Genomic DNA, 15,360 nt, shown 5'->3' with positions numbered 1-15,360 from the left:
TGGGAGTTCAGTACACACCTTCACCAAACATTACCACTTACCACTTTACTCTAACACTAGAGCTGGCTTTGCCACTGCAGCTTTGCAGGGCCTTCTAGCCTCCTCTAACCCTATTTGACTCCACCGCCCATCCTTAGCTTTGGGATTCTACCCAAGTGTGATGACTGCAGCAGGGTAACACGATGAACATAGTAGAGTTTTGTACCTACCATAAATGTAGATGTTCGAGTGTTCACCCTGCTGCAGTCCAGGTTACCCTCCCTCCATCCCCTCTGAACTAACTAGACTTATCTATACCTTTCTATCCTATACAACCTCTGGGGTGTATTTGCTTGTGACTGTAGGTATTGTTTTATTTTTATATGTATATTTTTATATAGCAATATGTATTGCCTACCTATTGGGGGCACCTGACATCTGGGGCAAGAAAAACCTGAAGAAAATGGCTTCAAATGCCTCTGATATACCCCTGGTGCTCTGACATCAGGGAAGAAGTGACAGCAACTGACACCGGACCAAGACTTTGGAATTCATGCCAACTGTGGGACCGCCTGATGGCAGGATAACCCAAGTGTGATGACTGCAGCAGGGTGAACACTCGAACATCTACATTTATGGTAGGTACAAAACTGTACTGTCCCCCTTTAATGCAGAGGGATGACTGTTGCTGTTCTCCATTCTATCGGTACAAAACCAGTCCAGAGGCTATGGTTAAATAGACATCTTAATGGGGCTGATAAGTCCTGATGTAAGCTGTTTAAGAGGCAACCTGGTATATCTTCAGGCCTCATTCAAGCCATGCTTTTAGCTTTAGACAGAGCAGTGGCAACCTGTTCCTTGGTGATAATTGGCGTTGGAGTGGTGAAGGATATTTCTTGGGGGAGAACTTCAAATACACCATCACACATGCACAACACTAAATCTATCACCTTACCTAACCCTTATTCTAACCCTTACCATAAAACACACACACACACTCATTCTTTCAGAGCTTCACATGTAGCAGCACACATACTTCTCTAGCACTTACTATGACCCTAACCTGCAAACATTTACATAACATTAACAGACACTCCCTTTACATAACATTAACATACACTCCCATTCCTAATGCTGAAACTTTCAGTATATCCAAACGTTTTAGCATTAGAAAAAAAAACATTTGCCATGAATGCAAGCAAATCCAAACAGAAAAGAAACAAAGGAGAGATATCTATTCCAGAGGATTGTAGCCCCCCAAACATCTCCAACGCCCAGGTGAGAACTGCCCTCACTAAGGCAAAAAACACAGCATCCATGGGACCGGATGGTGTCCCCGGCTGTGTGCTTCATGAACTCAACGAGGAATTAAACCCACAGTTAGGACAGCTGTTTAATCTTAGCCTCACCTCAGGATCGTGCACCAAGGAGTGGCGACTGTGGTCCCACTTCATAAGGCGGTGCCTCCACAGACCCTGGAAATTACCGCCCATTAGCTTGACAAGCCTTATCTGCAAAGCCATGGAGAGGATCATAATGGAACTCATAAATAAAGACATAGGGAACTTGCAGACTTTGGATCCAACCCAGTTTGGCTTTGTCAAAGGCAGATCCTGCCTCTTAAACTTGGTTGACTTTTTCGAGACAGTCACCAAGGCCATTGATGAGGGAAAGGCAGTCCATACAGCCTACCTCGACCTGGCAAAGGCCTTGACACAATACCCCACTCAGGTATCATCGAAAAACTCATCAGCTTGAATGTAAACCCATACATCACAAGATGGGTTGCAAACTGGCTAGCGACAGAACCCACAGGGTCAGAGTTGCTGGAGCCATGTCAGACTCAAAGCCTGTCACAAGTGGTGTCCCACAGGGCTCAGGCCTGGGTCCACACTTGTTCGCATCTACTTTTCTGAAGTACAAGCAAACACAGGAGGGTTATGGCTGACAAAGTTTGCAAATGACTGCAAACTAAACACATCTGACACAGATATCCTCCAGAAGGGCCTCACAGAAGCGGATAACTGGTGCCAGAGCCATGGCCTGAAGTTAAGCGCCAAAAATGCAGAGCCAGACCCATTGGGGAAAACAAGGATACCCCTAGCTACCATATAGGTGCCACTCCACTGCACACAGAAAAGTCATCAGGGATCTGGGGACCCAAGTTGACAGTAGTCTTTCGTTTGACACTCATGTTGCTAAAGTAGTTAGGAAAACCTTCTATATCGCCCACCTGATCTTGAAGGGATTCACATCTAGATCAAGGGAGGTCATCGTCCCCCTGTACTCATCACTCATTAGACCTATGATTGAGTACAATGCCCGTTCGAATGTATCTGACCAGACACCTGATGCAGCTTGAAAGGCCCCAAAAGTTCCTCACCAAAAGGATAAAGGGTCTCAAAAATATGTCTTATGCTGCCCGACTGAAAGAACTCCAGCTTTATTCAGTCTCATACCGCTTGCTCAGAGGTGACCTGTGCCTGACATATAAGGCCATGTCAAACCCAGATTTGATGAATATGCTTCACCTCAAAAATCTAGATCCCTCAGAACCACAAGGGCGGAGACTTAAACCTTGACACGGTTATAAATAGAACGTGCTGGAGGGACAGATTCATCACCCAGAGACTCCCTATGCTGTGGAACAAAATCCCGGTACATGTGAGGCAGAGCACCTCGCTGGCCTTGTTCAAGAGGAATCTTGACCAATGGATGGGAGATCGCAGATATACCCCAGGGATTACTTCAGTGTCACTGCTTGACAGAGGCACAGAAAAATGATAGGCATAGTTTTTATTCAAACTAAAGGGGTGGCGAAAGCCACATAACTATGGGCTAGGCTTATAAATGCCCTTGGGCAGATAGCCTAGTATGAACCTATGAACCTATGAACCTATAATCAATTTTCTTAGCTTCAAAAATCTGTATTCATCAATTTGTGCTTTCAACACAAACACACAGCAATAAACTGTGTCAATTAAAAACACATTTGACAGTTTACTGCAACCATATAAGTACAGAGAGACAGACAAGACACATACAAACACACACACACACACACACACACACACACACACACACACACACACACACACACACACACACACACACAAAACACACACCCATACATGTATATATATACACATATATTTTATATATATATATATATATATATATATATATATATATATATTATATATGTGTATATATATATATATATATATATATATATATATATATATATATATATATATATATATATATATGTAGAATATTTCTTTACTGGGAAAGTATACTGGTCCAAAAACCCTTTTCAGGTACAACATGGGCCAAAATGGCATAAAGAGAAAATGTAGTACAATGCAGGTATGTAAATTAAATGGCTAGTATATTTAAAATGTAAAATAAAAAAACATAAATATTTGTAAATAACAAGATATAGGCATACACATCCAATATATGTATACATCAGTGGTTAGTGATTGTTAAAATATCATATATCGCAGTTTCAGGAATCACTATCATAAAGAATAGTGAAGCCATACATCCTGAAGTATGTTCTTTAATCCTGCAGTACAAGATTTTTAATGTGTTCAACAAACCAGACCCCCATGTTTTCTATTTGTCTGTATTTTTCTGAGTTTTTATGTCATGAATTGTTTCTGTTAACTTTAGCTACATTAATTGCATAATTTCTACTGAATGGAATTAGGTAGTTTACATAAATTATAGTGACTGGTTTATGAATGGCATCTGTCATGCCTAGCTTTGTTGTTTAGTACTGAAGTAATTTTTAACTTTTTATGTACTGAGATTTGTATTTATTTTTGCAGGCTGGGGGGGGGGGGGGGTACTTCAGAATTTGTTAGTTACACTGGAAAATTAGAATCTGGTCCATTTTATTGGTAATGCCATTTTCCATCTGACAAGATGTGATCAGTGTTCATTCAATACTTTATCGTTTAACATTTTTTGCTAATTATGTGAACACATTTCTTGTCTTGGGTATACATTTAGGTATAAATTAGGTTTGTAGATGGAGTTGTATGTGCAGTGTGTGAAGCCACATTTGTTTACAGTAAAGTTAATAAAAGCTCCAACCCATTTTCTTCTTTTTTCTTGTAATATACTTGCATATTTTGATTTTCTGCATTGTTTGTATCGGCTAGAGTTTTTGTAAATTCATCTGTGACTCATAAAGTAACTGATCTGTGAAAGGTTGGATTGATGAAAACATCCATTCAGTGTTTCAACTTGTCAAGATATTTTTTTTAAATAAATCCCCTCTCACCATAAGGAGTACTTTGCTCCAACACCTGCCATAGTTGTATGTGCTAGCTTCATGGCTGTGCAATCACTGAGAAGAGACAGTCTTGTAAACAAAATAAATTGCTGCCAGCGCATGCAAAGAAACCATACTAGCAGCAATTTCGTATTGAAAACAGTGATCACGTTGTTAATTCATGGAGCTGCACTTAACCACTTTTCAGTCAAGTAGTAGGAAGACATTTTGGGGGAGCTATGTATGTGACTACATTCTGCAGTTGCAGTGTGTGAACTTTTACATTAGCTTTTCATAAACAGTAGAAAATGGACAGGTTTAGGAAAACTCACGGAGCTGCGATAATGCACAAAGGATGCAGATAAACTGCTGATGAGGCACTGACAGATGATAAAACGTATCTACCCAACATTCCACAGCTTTGCTTTTAACACATCCTTTTTCTGGGTTTAGCATATAGATGGATATGTATATATGTGTGTGTATAGCCTACGAGTGTGTGTATACATATATGTGTGTGTGTGTGTGTGTGTGTGTGTGTGTGTGTGTGTGTGTGTGTGTGTGTGTGTGTGTATTTGTATATTTATATATATATATATATATATATATATATATATATATATATATATATATATATAAAGCTATACCAGTATATGAATACCAAGAGTTTCTGACAGTATACCATAAGAAAGTCAAGGTTATGAGCTAATAAACTACTAATGAGCTTCACTCTGTTATCGTGTGTTTTATTCCCTCACTCCTCAATTGAAAACCATGTGACTGCAGACTATACAACTACCCAGTGCTCTTGGGTAGCCCCTGAAAATAAACACTCATGGTTAGTAGACTTATACTCCTAATACAGTAATAAATAAAAAAATAATAAAATTGCAGTGGTTTTGATATACGAAATAAGTACAATGAAGGAAAAGGGGATGGGCAAGAAGGGATGACTTATTTTTTATTTATTTTTATTTATCCATTGTTGAACAGGTTAGTCCCACTATAGTACACTAGTGGCCTATTTTCAGGGGAGACCTGAGGTGTTTTTTATACTACTATGAAAAATTTGGCCAGGGTACCACGAAACTTCCCCTACTCATCATTGTCATGAGTGGGACCCATTTTGCAGGAGGTCTTCCTGTTTCCATTCCAGGAGCAGAAGTGGCCTAGAGAAACAGGGAGGCAGATGGAGAGAAGGAGATGATGGTGTGGTGAGAGAAATGGGGGAGAAAACAAATATCGACACCAGGAGACGTGTAGGATTCTGAGGAAATGTTTCTAAGAAATATGTTTGATGGAGATGAGTCAGCAGATGATGGATGTATGATTACAACCCTCCAGTCAGGAGGGTTGCAGGATGATTTACTTAAAGAAATGGTGATGCATAGTGAGCCAGAAAATTAACAACATTTTTCCTGGGGGAACATTGTGGAAAAATACAGAAGGAGGCTGCAGAGACAATCCTGAAGAATAGTAGTGAGATAGAAAAGAAAACATATGCAGAGAAAGTAAAAGAAGGTAAAGGGGGTCACAAAAAAGAAGGCAGAAGAAAATGAAAAACAAGTATGTGTTAAGGATGCACAGTAAAGTAGACATTGAAATGGACAAGTATGAAGTATGGGGCAGTTTAATAGCTCTTTTGGGTGTAAGAGAAGATGAGCTAAGATCATTTATTCTTACTGACAAAGAGACATTTGTGACATTATATTTGAGATGTTTTTTCAATGTAAATTTTTCTTGGAGACTATGAAAAAATGGAAGACTGTGACCCATGGAATCTTTATTTGATACAAGCATTTAACATGGAAACAAAAAAGAAAATTCATGTACAATTTCAAAAAGAGGTAGAAAGAGAGATTTTGAATGAACGTTTGAAAACTTTATGTAAAGAAGTATTGGGCATTGCAAACGTTTATGACAAAAGGGGTTTATGGACTGGTGGCTGGGATTGCAATATTGTATTAAAAAGTAGAAAAACAAAAATTATACATATACCAAGCACAATAAATGTGGAGGGGAATGCAGATGTCCTAAAATACTGGGGACAACTCAACACATTTGATAAGTAATTGTGACAAAAGAAAATGTTATATTTATGGGGAAATGGGATGTGAAGCAAATACATTTAAATTGAAATGCTATAAATGTAACAAAAATGAAATTTTATGAATGAATTGCAAAAAATGAAAATAAGAGTAAGGGAAAAGAAATAAGAGAAGAAAATGAACAGAGAAGACATTTTAGAAGTAGTAGAAACAGAATCAAAATGAAATGCAAAAATAATCAAGAGGACATAGAAGAAGCTTTTGAAATAAGTGATAAAGAAGACATAAAGTGGGAGGTAGTAAAAGGGGACAAAAGAATTCTATTGATAAAAGGGTAATAGAAAAAAAAATTAAAGGGATAAGTACAAAAGAAAAACGAAAAAAAAATGAATGAAAAAGAATATATACAGCTAATGATTGGGGGTTGGTAAATGGTTAAGGTATTTGACTCACAGACACAAGGAACAGTGTTTGATTTCACCTTTAGGAGGGAAATTGGCTAGGCTAGGACAGGCCTATTAAGAAAGCTAGCCGAGTAATTAGCTGTGAACTTATAAAACCATGAATCTAAGGAAAATATAAAATGAAAATTTTAGAGTGATTTCTGTAAATGTGAATGGTATTAAGAATAAGATGAATAGGGATTTTGGAATGGTGTAATTATATTAGAAGGCAAGAGATTTTTAACAAGTGAAGAAAGATTACACATTGGGAAACTATGGGGAAGAAAGATAATCTGGAATTTGGGAAATGAAAGATGTTCTGGAATAGCCATTTCTGTAGAAATACAGTAAAGATATTAGATGTAACTTTAGCAAGAATGGAAAGATTAACCATCATAGATTTAAAATACAAAGAACAAGTATAAAGAATTATAACATTATATGCTTATACTAGTTATAAAGAAAGATAAAGCTTATGTCATGAGATCTTAGATTGTGTAATGATAAATATGAATATTATAATAACAACAAACTTCAAATGTGATTTAAGAGGCAAGCATAAAAAGAAAGGAAATGATATAAGAAAAATGTTAGAAGTTATAAGTTGTGTTAAGTTAAAACTTTGGGACAAACATTCATGGACTTACAAAAGTGGAATGTATAGTACTGAAATAAATTATTTTATAGTATCAGAAGGTTTAGTTATAGGATAGGGGAGATAGTTGAAACAGGATTTTATCCAGAATTATGGCTAGAGGTAAAGGAAAACAAGGAATATATAAAAATAGGCAGCTGGATAAAAAGGATAAATGAGAAAGCATGGAATGAAGACAGAAAGAGACTATTAATATGGTTATGGAAAGATCATATTACTATGAGACTAAAAATTGGTATGAATGGTGGATGATATTTAAGGAAAAATATAAAGGATGCTTCTTACAGTGAGAATATGATGTCAGAAAAGTAGAGAAAGCAAAATATAAAAAATATAGCAATGTGTTGAATGATTTAGAATAATAGAAAGTACATTGACAAAGAAAAAAATTCTATGAAAGAAATCAAGAAAACTGCAAGTATTGTTATACAAGAAAAGATATTTTTACAAGGTAAAATAAAAATATTAGAGTTACTTAAGCAGATTAGTAAAGGAAGATTGTAGTGTAATGAAAGAAATAAAAAATGTAAAAGGAGAAATAGAAAGAACTCAGGAAAAGATTATGAATAGTGTAGTGCAATATGTACAAGAAATGTTTAAAGAAAAAATAGGTAGTGAAAAAAAGGAAAGTAAAAAGTTAAGAGAAAATGAGAATAAAAAGTTGGAAAAGGATACTTCTTTAAATGAGATAGATAATATGGCAAGTAAATATCGATTCAGCTTGCAGACCAAATGAAATAGGGTATGACATGTAAAAATGTAAGCGCTAGACAAAAAAATATTTTTAAAGATTTTGAATGAATAGGTAAATGAATGTTTTATATATAAAGAATTATGTATTGGAATACTTAGTTCAAAAGGAAGAAGGAAGAGAAGTATTGAATAATAATGGTTATAAGATGTTTATGAAAATAATGCAAAAGAGATTTGAAACTAAAATGGACAATATTATGAAAGATAGTAAATGTATGGTATAAAGAAGGGTTATCAAAATTATTAATTATAGTTAGAGAAATTGTGGATGGCATTATGAATAGAAAAGAAGAAGCAAAAGTCTTGATAGGAGACCTTAATAAGGCATTTGATACAACTGGACGAAGTCTTATGGGTAATAATGAAAGAATATCAGTGAGAAGGTTAGGAAGTTATATATGTCAGTGTATAGTAATAATAAAGTAGAAATACTTCCAAATGGCTGGTTAAGCCAAGAGGTACATACGAAGAGTGATGTAAGACAGGGATGTCCAATGAGTTATATATTCCTTACATTAGTTATGAATGTAATAGTATGTGAAATAAATTACATAATGAAGGAGGTAAGGTATATAACACCTGAATGGTTAAGAATTCCAGTTTTATTAATGCATACAGAAGCCATTATAATAATTGCAGCAAACCAAATAACAGCAAACCAAACACATAATCACACAAAAACATACTCGGAGGCTCTAAATAAAGATCTGTCTAAGCAGCAGAGACCTCCAAAGCAGACACCCAAGCAACCGCTACCCCAAAACAAAACACGTGCAACACATATCTCACAAAGCCAGTGTGCCGAACAGTCACAGCCCTTAAGACTAAACAACACACCTGATACACTTGTAATAGGTGACTCTATCATCAGGCACACTGACGTCCCGCTCACCAGGCTGAGCAAGGAGAGGGCCACGGTGAGCAGACTGTCGGGCACTAGGATCCGCCACATAACACAAGCACTCAGGTCACTCCAAGGCAAGTACAAATATGACTCAGTCATTGTCCATGCTGGTGTGAATGACCTGAGACGTACCTCCCTGGACTACATGAAAAGAGACATAAAGGAGCTCTCTGAGCATGTAGCCCAGGCCAGTATGACCCTGACCTTGAGTAGCATCTTACCCTCACCAAGAATGATGCCACAATATGAAGACAAGATGATCAATTTGAATAATTGGCTTAAGTACTGGTGGCATTCAAAGGGGATCCAATGCCTGTCAGCTTGGGATGATATGCTTGACAAGCCACGATGCTTCGCTAGGGACGGCTTGCACCTGTCACCCCTGGGCTTTCGGATATTGGCAAAGGCTCTTGCTACCCCCATAGTGCCTTTTTTAGGCAAGGCTCAAAAGACAAACCCACCTCCATAGGTATCACAAGGGATAAGAAACTAAGAGTAATGCTACTCAATGCCAGAAGTCTAAACCACAAGATGCACACACTCGAAACTCTCCTTAGCATGGAGAACATCGATATCTGTGCAGTAACAGAAACCTGGTTCAGGGCTCCCGAGAGCACCCCAGCACTACCAGGTTATACCTCATACCATGCTTCTCGGCCCCAAAACTTGGACCGAACCACAAAAGGAGGGGGAGTATCGATATTCATCAAAGATACCCACACCTCCAGGTTGGTGGCAAAGCACAAAGCATCAGAGACTATCCATGTGCAACTAACAGTGGGTAAAACTGCCTTCCAGTTTATAGCCTGCTACAGACCACCTTCCCAAACCTAGGAACCCCACTCGGCCTTTCTGAGAACACTGGAAAATATGAAGGTCTCTCCAAACACCATTATCTTGGGCGAATTCAACTACCCAAACATAGACTGGGAGCATTACTCTAGCTCCAACACCCTAGTCCAAAGGTTCCTAGAATTTATAAACTCAAATGCTATGGAACAACTTGTTACCACTCTCACAAGAGGGGAAAACATACTGGACCTGATCATCACCAACATGGGGATTCTATGCTCCAGACCAGAAGTGTATCCCTCACTGGTAAGATCAGACCATAAACTAATCTCACTGGATATTCACATCCTGACCCCACCCCCTGCCCAGAAAACCACAGTGAAAAACTTCTCTAAAGCAAATTTCACACTCCTCAAAACCGAGGTGGAATCCTTCAAAGCCCCCGGGCCTGTGGAAAATATGGCCCAGACTGCAGAATCCTTTATAAACGCATTCTATGAACACCTTCAGGAATGCATGGATCATCGATCCCAAATAAAACCAAGACCCAATCCTCCAAAGGCAGATGTCCTGTCTGGTGGACCCCAGCCATAAACAAACTATACAATAGAAGGAGGAAGCTACTAAATGATAGAGCAAAATCCCAAAAGGAGAAGGCATCACTGATCAGTATTAGCAAAAAACTACGGGCACTCATAAAATTGTCTAAGGCCAGCTTGGAGAGAAAAATTGCACAGGACACTAAGGATAATCACAAGGCTTTCTTTAGTTATGTTAGGAACCTGGGTGGTAATGCCCAGATATGCTCAGAATTAGTCCAAAATGACAAAAAATACACTGAACCCACAGACATTGCCAACATCCTAGCTGACAGGTTCAGCGCAAACTCCCCACCAAAGGGCAAATATCTATCCCAGCAGAGTGCTGCCCCTGACATCTCAGATGCTCAGGTAAGAGCCGCCCTCTCCAAAGCAAAAAACACAGCATCAATGGGACCAGACGGTGTCCCGGGCTGCGTCCTACATGAACTCCAAAAAGAGCTAGACTCAAACATAAAACTACTGTTCAATCTCAGCCTTACTACAGGATATGTGCCCAAAGAGTGGCGTACAGCAACAGTGGTCCCTCTCCATAAAGGTGGTGCCTCAATGGATCCTGGAAACTATCGCTCCATAAGCCTGACTAGCTTGGTCTGCAAAGCTATGGAAAGGATCATCATGGACCTCATAAATAAAGATATTGGGGACCTACAGACACTGGATCCTACCCAGTTCGGCTTTGTTAAGGGCAGATCCTGCCTCTTAAACCTGGTTGATTTCTTTGAAACAGTCACCAAGGCCATTGACGAGGGGAAGGTGGTCCACACAGCCTACCTGGACCTCGCAAAGCCTTCGATACAATACCCCACTCGGGCATTATAGATAAGCTCACCAGCTTAAATATAAACCCCTATGTCACTAGATGGATTGCAAACTGGCTCAAGGACAGAACCCACATGGTTAGAATTGCTGGAGCCATGTCAGACTCCAAACCAGTTACAAGTGGTGTCCCACAAGGCTCAGTCCTGGGACCTCTCTTGTTCGGTATATATTTCTCGGAGGTACAGGCCAACACGGAAGGACTGTGGTTGACCAAGTTCGCAGATGACTGCAAACTGGGCGCCATAATCGACTCTCCAGCCGACACAAGCATCCTCCAAAAGGGCCTCATAGAAACAGACAACTGGTGCCAGAGCCATGGCCTCAAGTTAAATGCCAAAAAGTGCATAGTCATCCCCTTTGGCAAAAACAAAGTGCCCACAAATTACCACATAGGTGGTAATCCATTAAGTACAGAAGAAGTAGTTAGGGACCTGGAGACCCAAGTTGATAGCAATCTCTCATTTGACAACCACGTGGCCAAAGTGGTTAGAAAAACATTTTATACAGCCCACCTAATCATGAAGGGATTCACATCTAGATCAGGGGAGGTCATCGTGCCTCTTTATTCATCCCTCATCAGGCCCATAATTGAGTACAATGCCCCTTTTGGGATGTACCTTACCAGACACCTGCAGCAACTGGAAAGACCCCAAAAGTACCTCACCAAGAGGATCAAAGGGCTCAAACAGATGCCATATGCTGCCCGGTTAAAGAAACTCCAGCTCTACTCAGTGGCATACCACCTGTTCAGAGGCGATCTGTGCCTGACGTATAAAGCCATGTCCAACCCGGAATTAATGGGCATGCTGCACCTCAGAAAATCCAAATCCCATCGAGCTATGCGCTCGAGAGACTTGAACCTCAGCACTGAAATAAATAGGACATGCTGGAGGGACAGATTCATAACCCAGAGGCTCCCTTCACTCTGGAATAAAATCCCAGTCCAGGTTAGGCAGAGTCCCTCATTGTCTCTCTTCAAGAGGAATCTTGATGAGTGGATGGGAGATCGTAGGTTTACCCCGGGTATCACTTCTGTGTCACTGTTAGACAGAGGCACAGTATACCAATCTCGAAAAAGGGCATAGCAAAATAAATTTAAAATGGGTGGCGAAAGCCAAACACATTCTGGCTAGGCTTATAAAAGCCCTAGGGCAGATAGCCTAGTATGAACCTATGAACCTATGAATTGCAAAAAAAAAAAATGTGGATAACTTTTGCACAACTGAGTGTCTAGAGGTGATAGGGATGGCTTTAAGTAAAGAGAAAAGTAAGGTTTATTTGATGTAGTAAAGATAGGGGGTACATATTTTGCAGTGAATGAAATTTCTGTGTTAGGTATAAAATTGGGAATAAAGATGCAAGTAGAATTCAAGGGGAAAAAATAATAGAAGAAATAAAATAAACATGGCTTTTCTGGAGAACATTTAATTATCATTCAGAAAAAAGGCGTATTTGATAAATTCAGTACTGATGGGAAAATAGCATACTTAGCAATTGAATTTATGTTGCCAACAGTATTTGAAAAGGAATTATTGCAGATACTTTTTCCATTTATATGGGGCTCTAGATGAAACCCAGTAAAAAGAGGAAATTTATAGATAAATAATGAGGAAGGAGATTTAGGGTTAATTTACCAACGGGTGCTTGCTGCTTCATTAAACGTGCACAGTGTTAACACGGATAAATGGAAAATACGAGGATTTAGTAGTAAAATTGTATAAATATAAGTATGATATATTTTGGGGTATGGTAAAGAAGAGTAAAAGAGAAAATGTATAAATGAAGACATAAAATGTTACCAAAATAATAATTTTATGGAAAATAAAAATTAATGCTATAGAAAATTACAGAAAAGTATGGTATAAGAATGTAATGATAAAACATTACTATGTAAAACCATGGGGGGGGGGAATCTAACAGAAGAAAAAATAATTTGCCAGTAAAAGGAAATATGCTGTATAAAAAGTGATAGAATATGTTTACATTGTCAGGAAGAAGAAACTATAGGTTACATGTTTCTGAATTGTAAAAGAGTAAAACAGTTATGGGTGAAACTATGTAAAGAAGATTTTTTAAAAAAATATAAAAGAAGTGCATTAAATAAATATGGATATAATTAAATACGGATATAAGAATAGAAGTAAAGAATTGTTAAAAGAATAGATACAAGGCTATTTTATGTTATATGGGTTATATGGAATGAAAGAATAAATGAAATTATGTTTAAGGGCAAATGGATTTTAGCAACAATATTAAAATCAGATGGTGGTTATGGGAAAGGGAATAGAGTCTAATAGGGATTATCATTTAGTATGATTGTAAAGGAAGTTATGAATATATGTAAACTTTGTATAGCTATATATTTGTACAGTTGTGAATATGAGTTCTTTTTGTATATAAATAAAGGACCCTTATTATTTTGATAAGTACTGTAGGATCTTTTACATCCACCTGAGCTTCCACCAACTCAAGCATTTGGGACTTCAGTTTAATGTATCATCCGAAGGATGACTCTCTCAGGAGTGCAGCGCTTCCCTTATGCTGCACTGCAGTGTCAGCTGTCAATCTACCTGGTGAAGGATAAGAACCTACAGCCTTCTGCACCAAAGGAGAGCGTGCTACTTGTTGCACTGCTGACACTGTTAAAACAGTTTAAGCAGACTTACTTAAATCGTGCTAGCTTAGATTCAGTGCAAACATATTTCCCTAGAAATAAAAGCTGAAACATGGTACCTGGTTAAAAGAAAAGAAGTATCAACCTGAAACTAGAAAGGGGTGCAGCATCTGTCATTATAAAATAAAGTACAATTCATTAGCAGTATGAGAAAGTAGCATGTTCATAGAAAGGGGCATCATAGCTGAAATCAAGAAATGGTACTATTCTGTGTGTAGATGGTATAAGATGACGTACGGTATTCCATGACTGCAGCTTTCAGATACTCAGTGTATTGTACTCCTATATGTTTTGCTGGGCAGGCTCAGTGTACGGTACTGTGTGTGGTTCTAGAGAGCTCATTTTTTACATTAGTACTGACAATTCAGAGAAACCTTACAAAAAATGTACTCACTTTGCACCAGAAAGTGCATAAAGGAAGATGAAATCCCTTAGTTTATAAGAAACTAGCAGGAAAGGAACACAGTGCTCCAAGGGAAACAGAAAAGTCTGAGAGGATACAATCCTAAGAAATTAAATGTGGGAGAATAAGTGGATACAATATGAAGATATAATGTGGATAGATCAGGATAAAATTAGGTATTCTTCCTTGAAATAGTGGTGAATGACTGAGACAGCCTTCATAAAGCAGAATTGTGGCAAAGTATATTTGTATCTTGATAAAAACGTAGTGAAATTCTTTTGTTATGTGGAATAATGCAATGTATTATGGCAGCATAATGCTATGTTTATTTTCTCTTGGCAGGAGTCTCTTCTAGAAGAAAATACTGAAAAGGAGTTCTATGGCTCAGATGAGGAAGATTCAAAAGGAGAAAAGGAAGAGAGCGCCTCACTAGTGAAGAGGAAACCATATGTGATGGACCCAGATCACCGCCTGCTTTTACGTAATACAAAGCCTCTGCTGCAGAGCAGAAATGCTGCTGTAAGTATTGTAGGAATATGTTGTTTTGTGGAATAATTGTCACAACTCCAAAACTCCAGATATGACTTTGTACAGCAATATAACTCAAAGATTAAAGTTTTTAAATCTCAGTGCAGTTCACTTGCTATTGCAAACTTGATTATGGTACAACACATTCATTTCAAAATGTAATTAAAGAATTTCTTCAACTTAGGTTAATTCAGAGGCAATTTCTTATTCAATTGCGACTGAGCTACAACCTTTGCATCCTAAACCTCAGTTCTTGTATAGTCTGCCTGAAATCCATAGATGTCTAAATATGCTTCTAGGCTGACCATTGTGTCAAGTACATGTTCATAAACAGACCCTATCTCTGACTTTTTGGCCAAATGTCTGATCCCTCTTTTGAATTAGTTCCAGCTATAATTCAAGGTGCTACTCAGGTCTTGAATTTCTTGTCAGACCTTCAGGATGATAATGATGTCCTTATTTGTAACACAAATGC

At 38.2% G+C, this 15,360-nt stretch overlaps 1 protein-coding gene across 4 annotated transcripts in view; it reads left to right on the top strand.

Annotated features, from left to right (window-relative positions):
• Window positions 1-15,360, top strand: part of AP3B2 (adaptor related protein complex 3 subunit beta 2) — a 905,004-nt gene that overhangs the window by 450,701 nt on the left and 438,943 nt on the right. For all 4 annotated transcript variants that reach the window (XM_044077817.1, XM_044077816.1, XM_044077814.1 and 1 more), the window contains exon 8: window positions 14,700-14,876. In XM_044077817.1, coding sequence (XP_043933752.1) covers window positions 14,700-14,876 — 177 coding nt within the window. The remainder of the gene's footprint in view (window positions 1-14,699; window positions 14,877-15,360) is intronic.

The sequence above is a fragment of the Protopterus annectens genome, chromosome 7.part0, assembly GCF_019279795.1.
Source record: "Protopterus annectens isolate FY-2018-M chromosome 7.part0, PAN1.0, whole genome shotgun sequence".
NCBI lineage: Eukaryota > Metazoa > Chordata > Ceratodontiformes > Protopteridae > Protopterus > Protopterus annectens.
The sequence above is the reverse complement of the archived record's forward strand: the minus strand, read 5'-3'. Positions and strand labels throughout refer to the sequence as shown.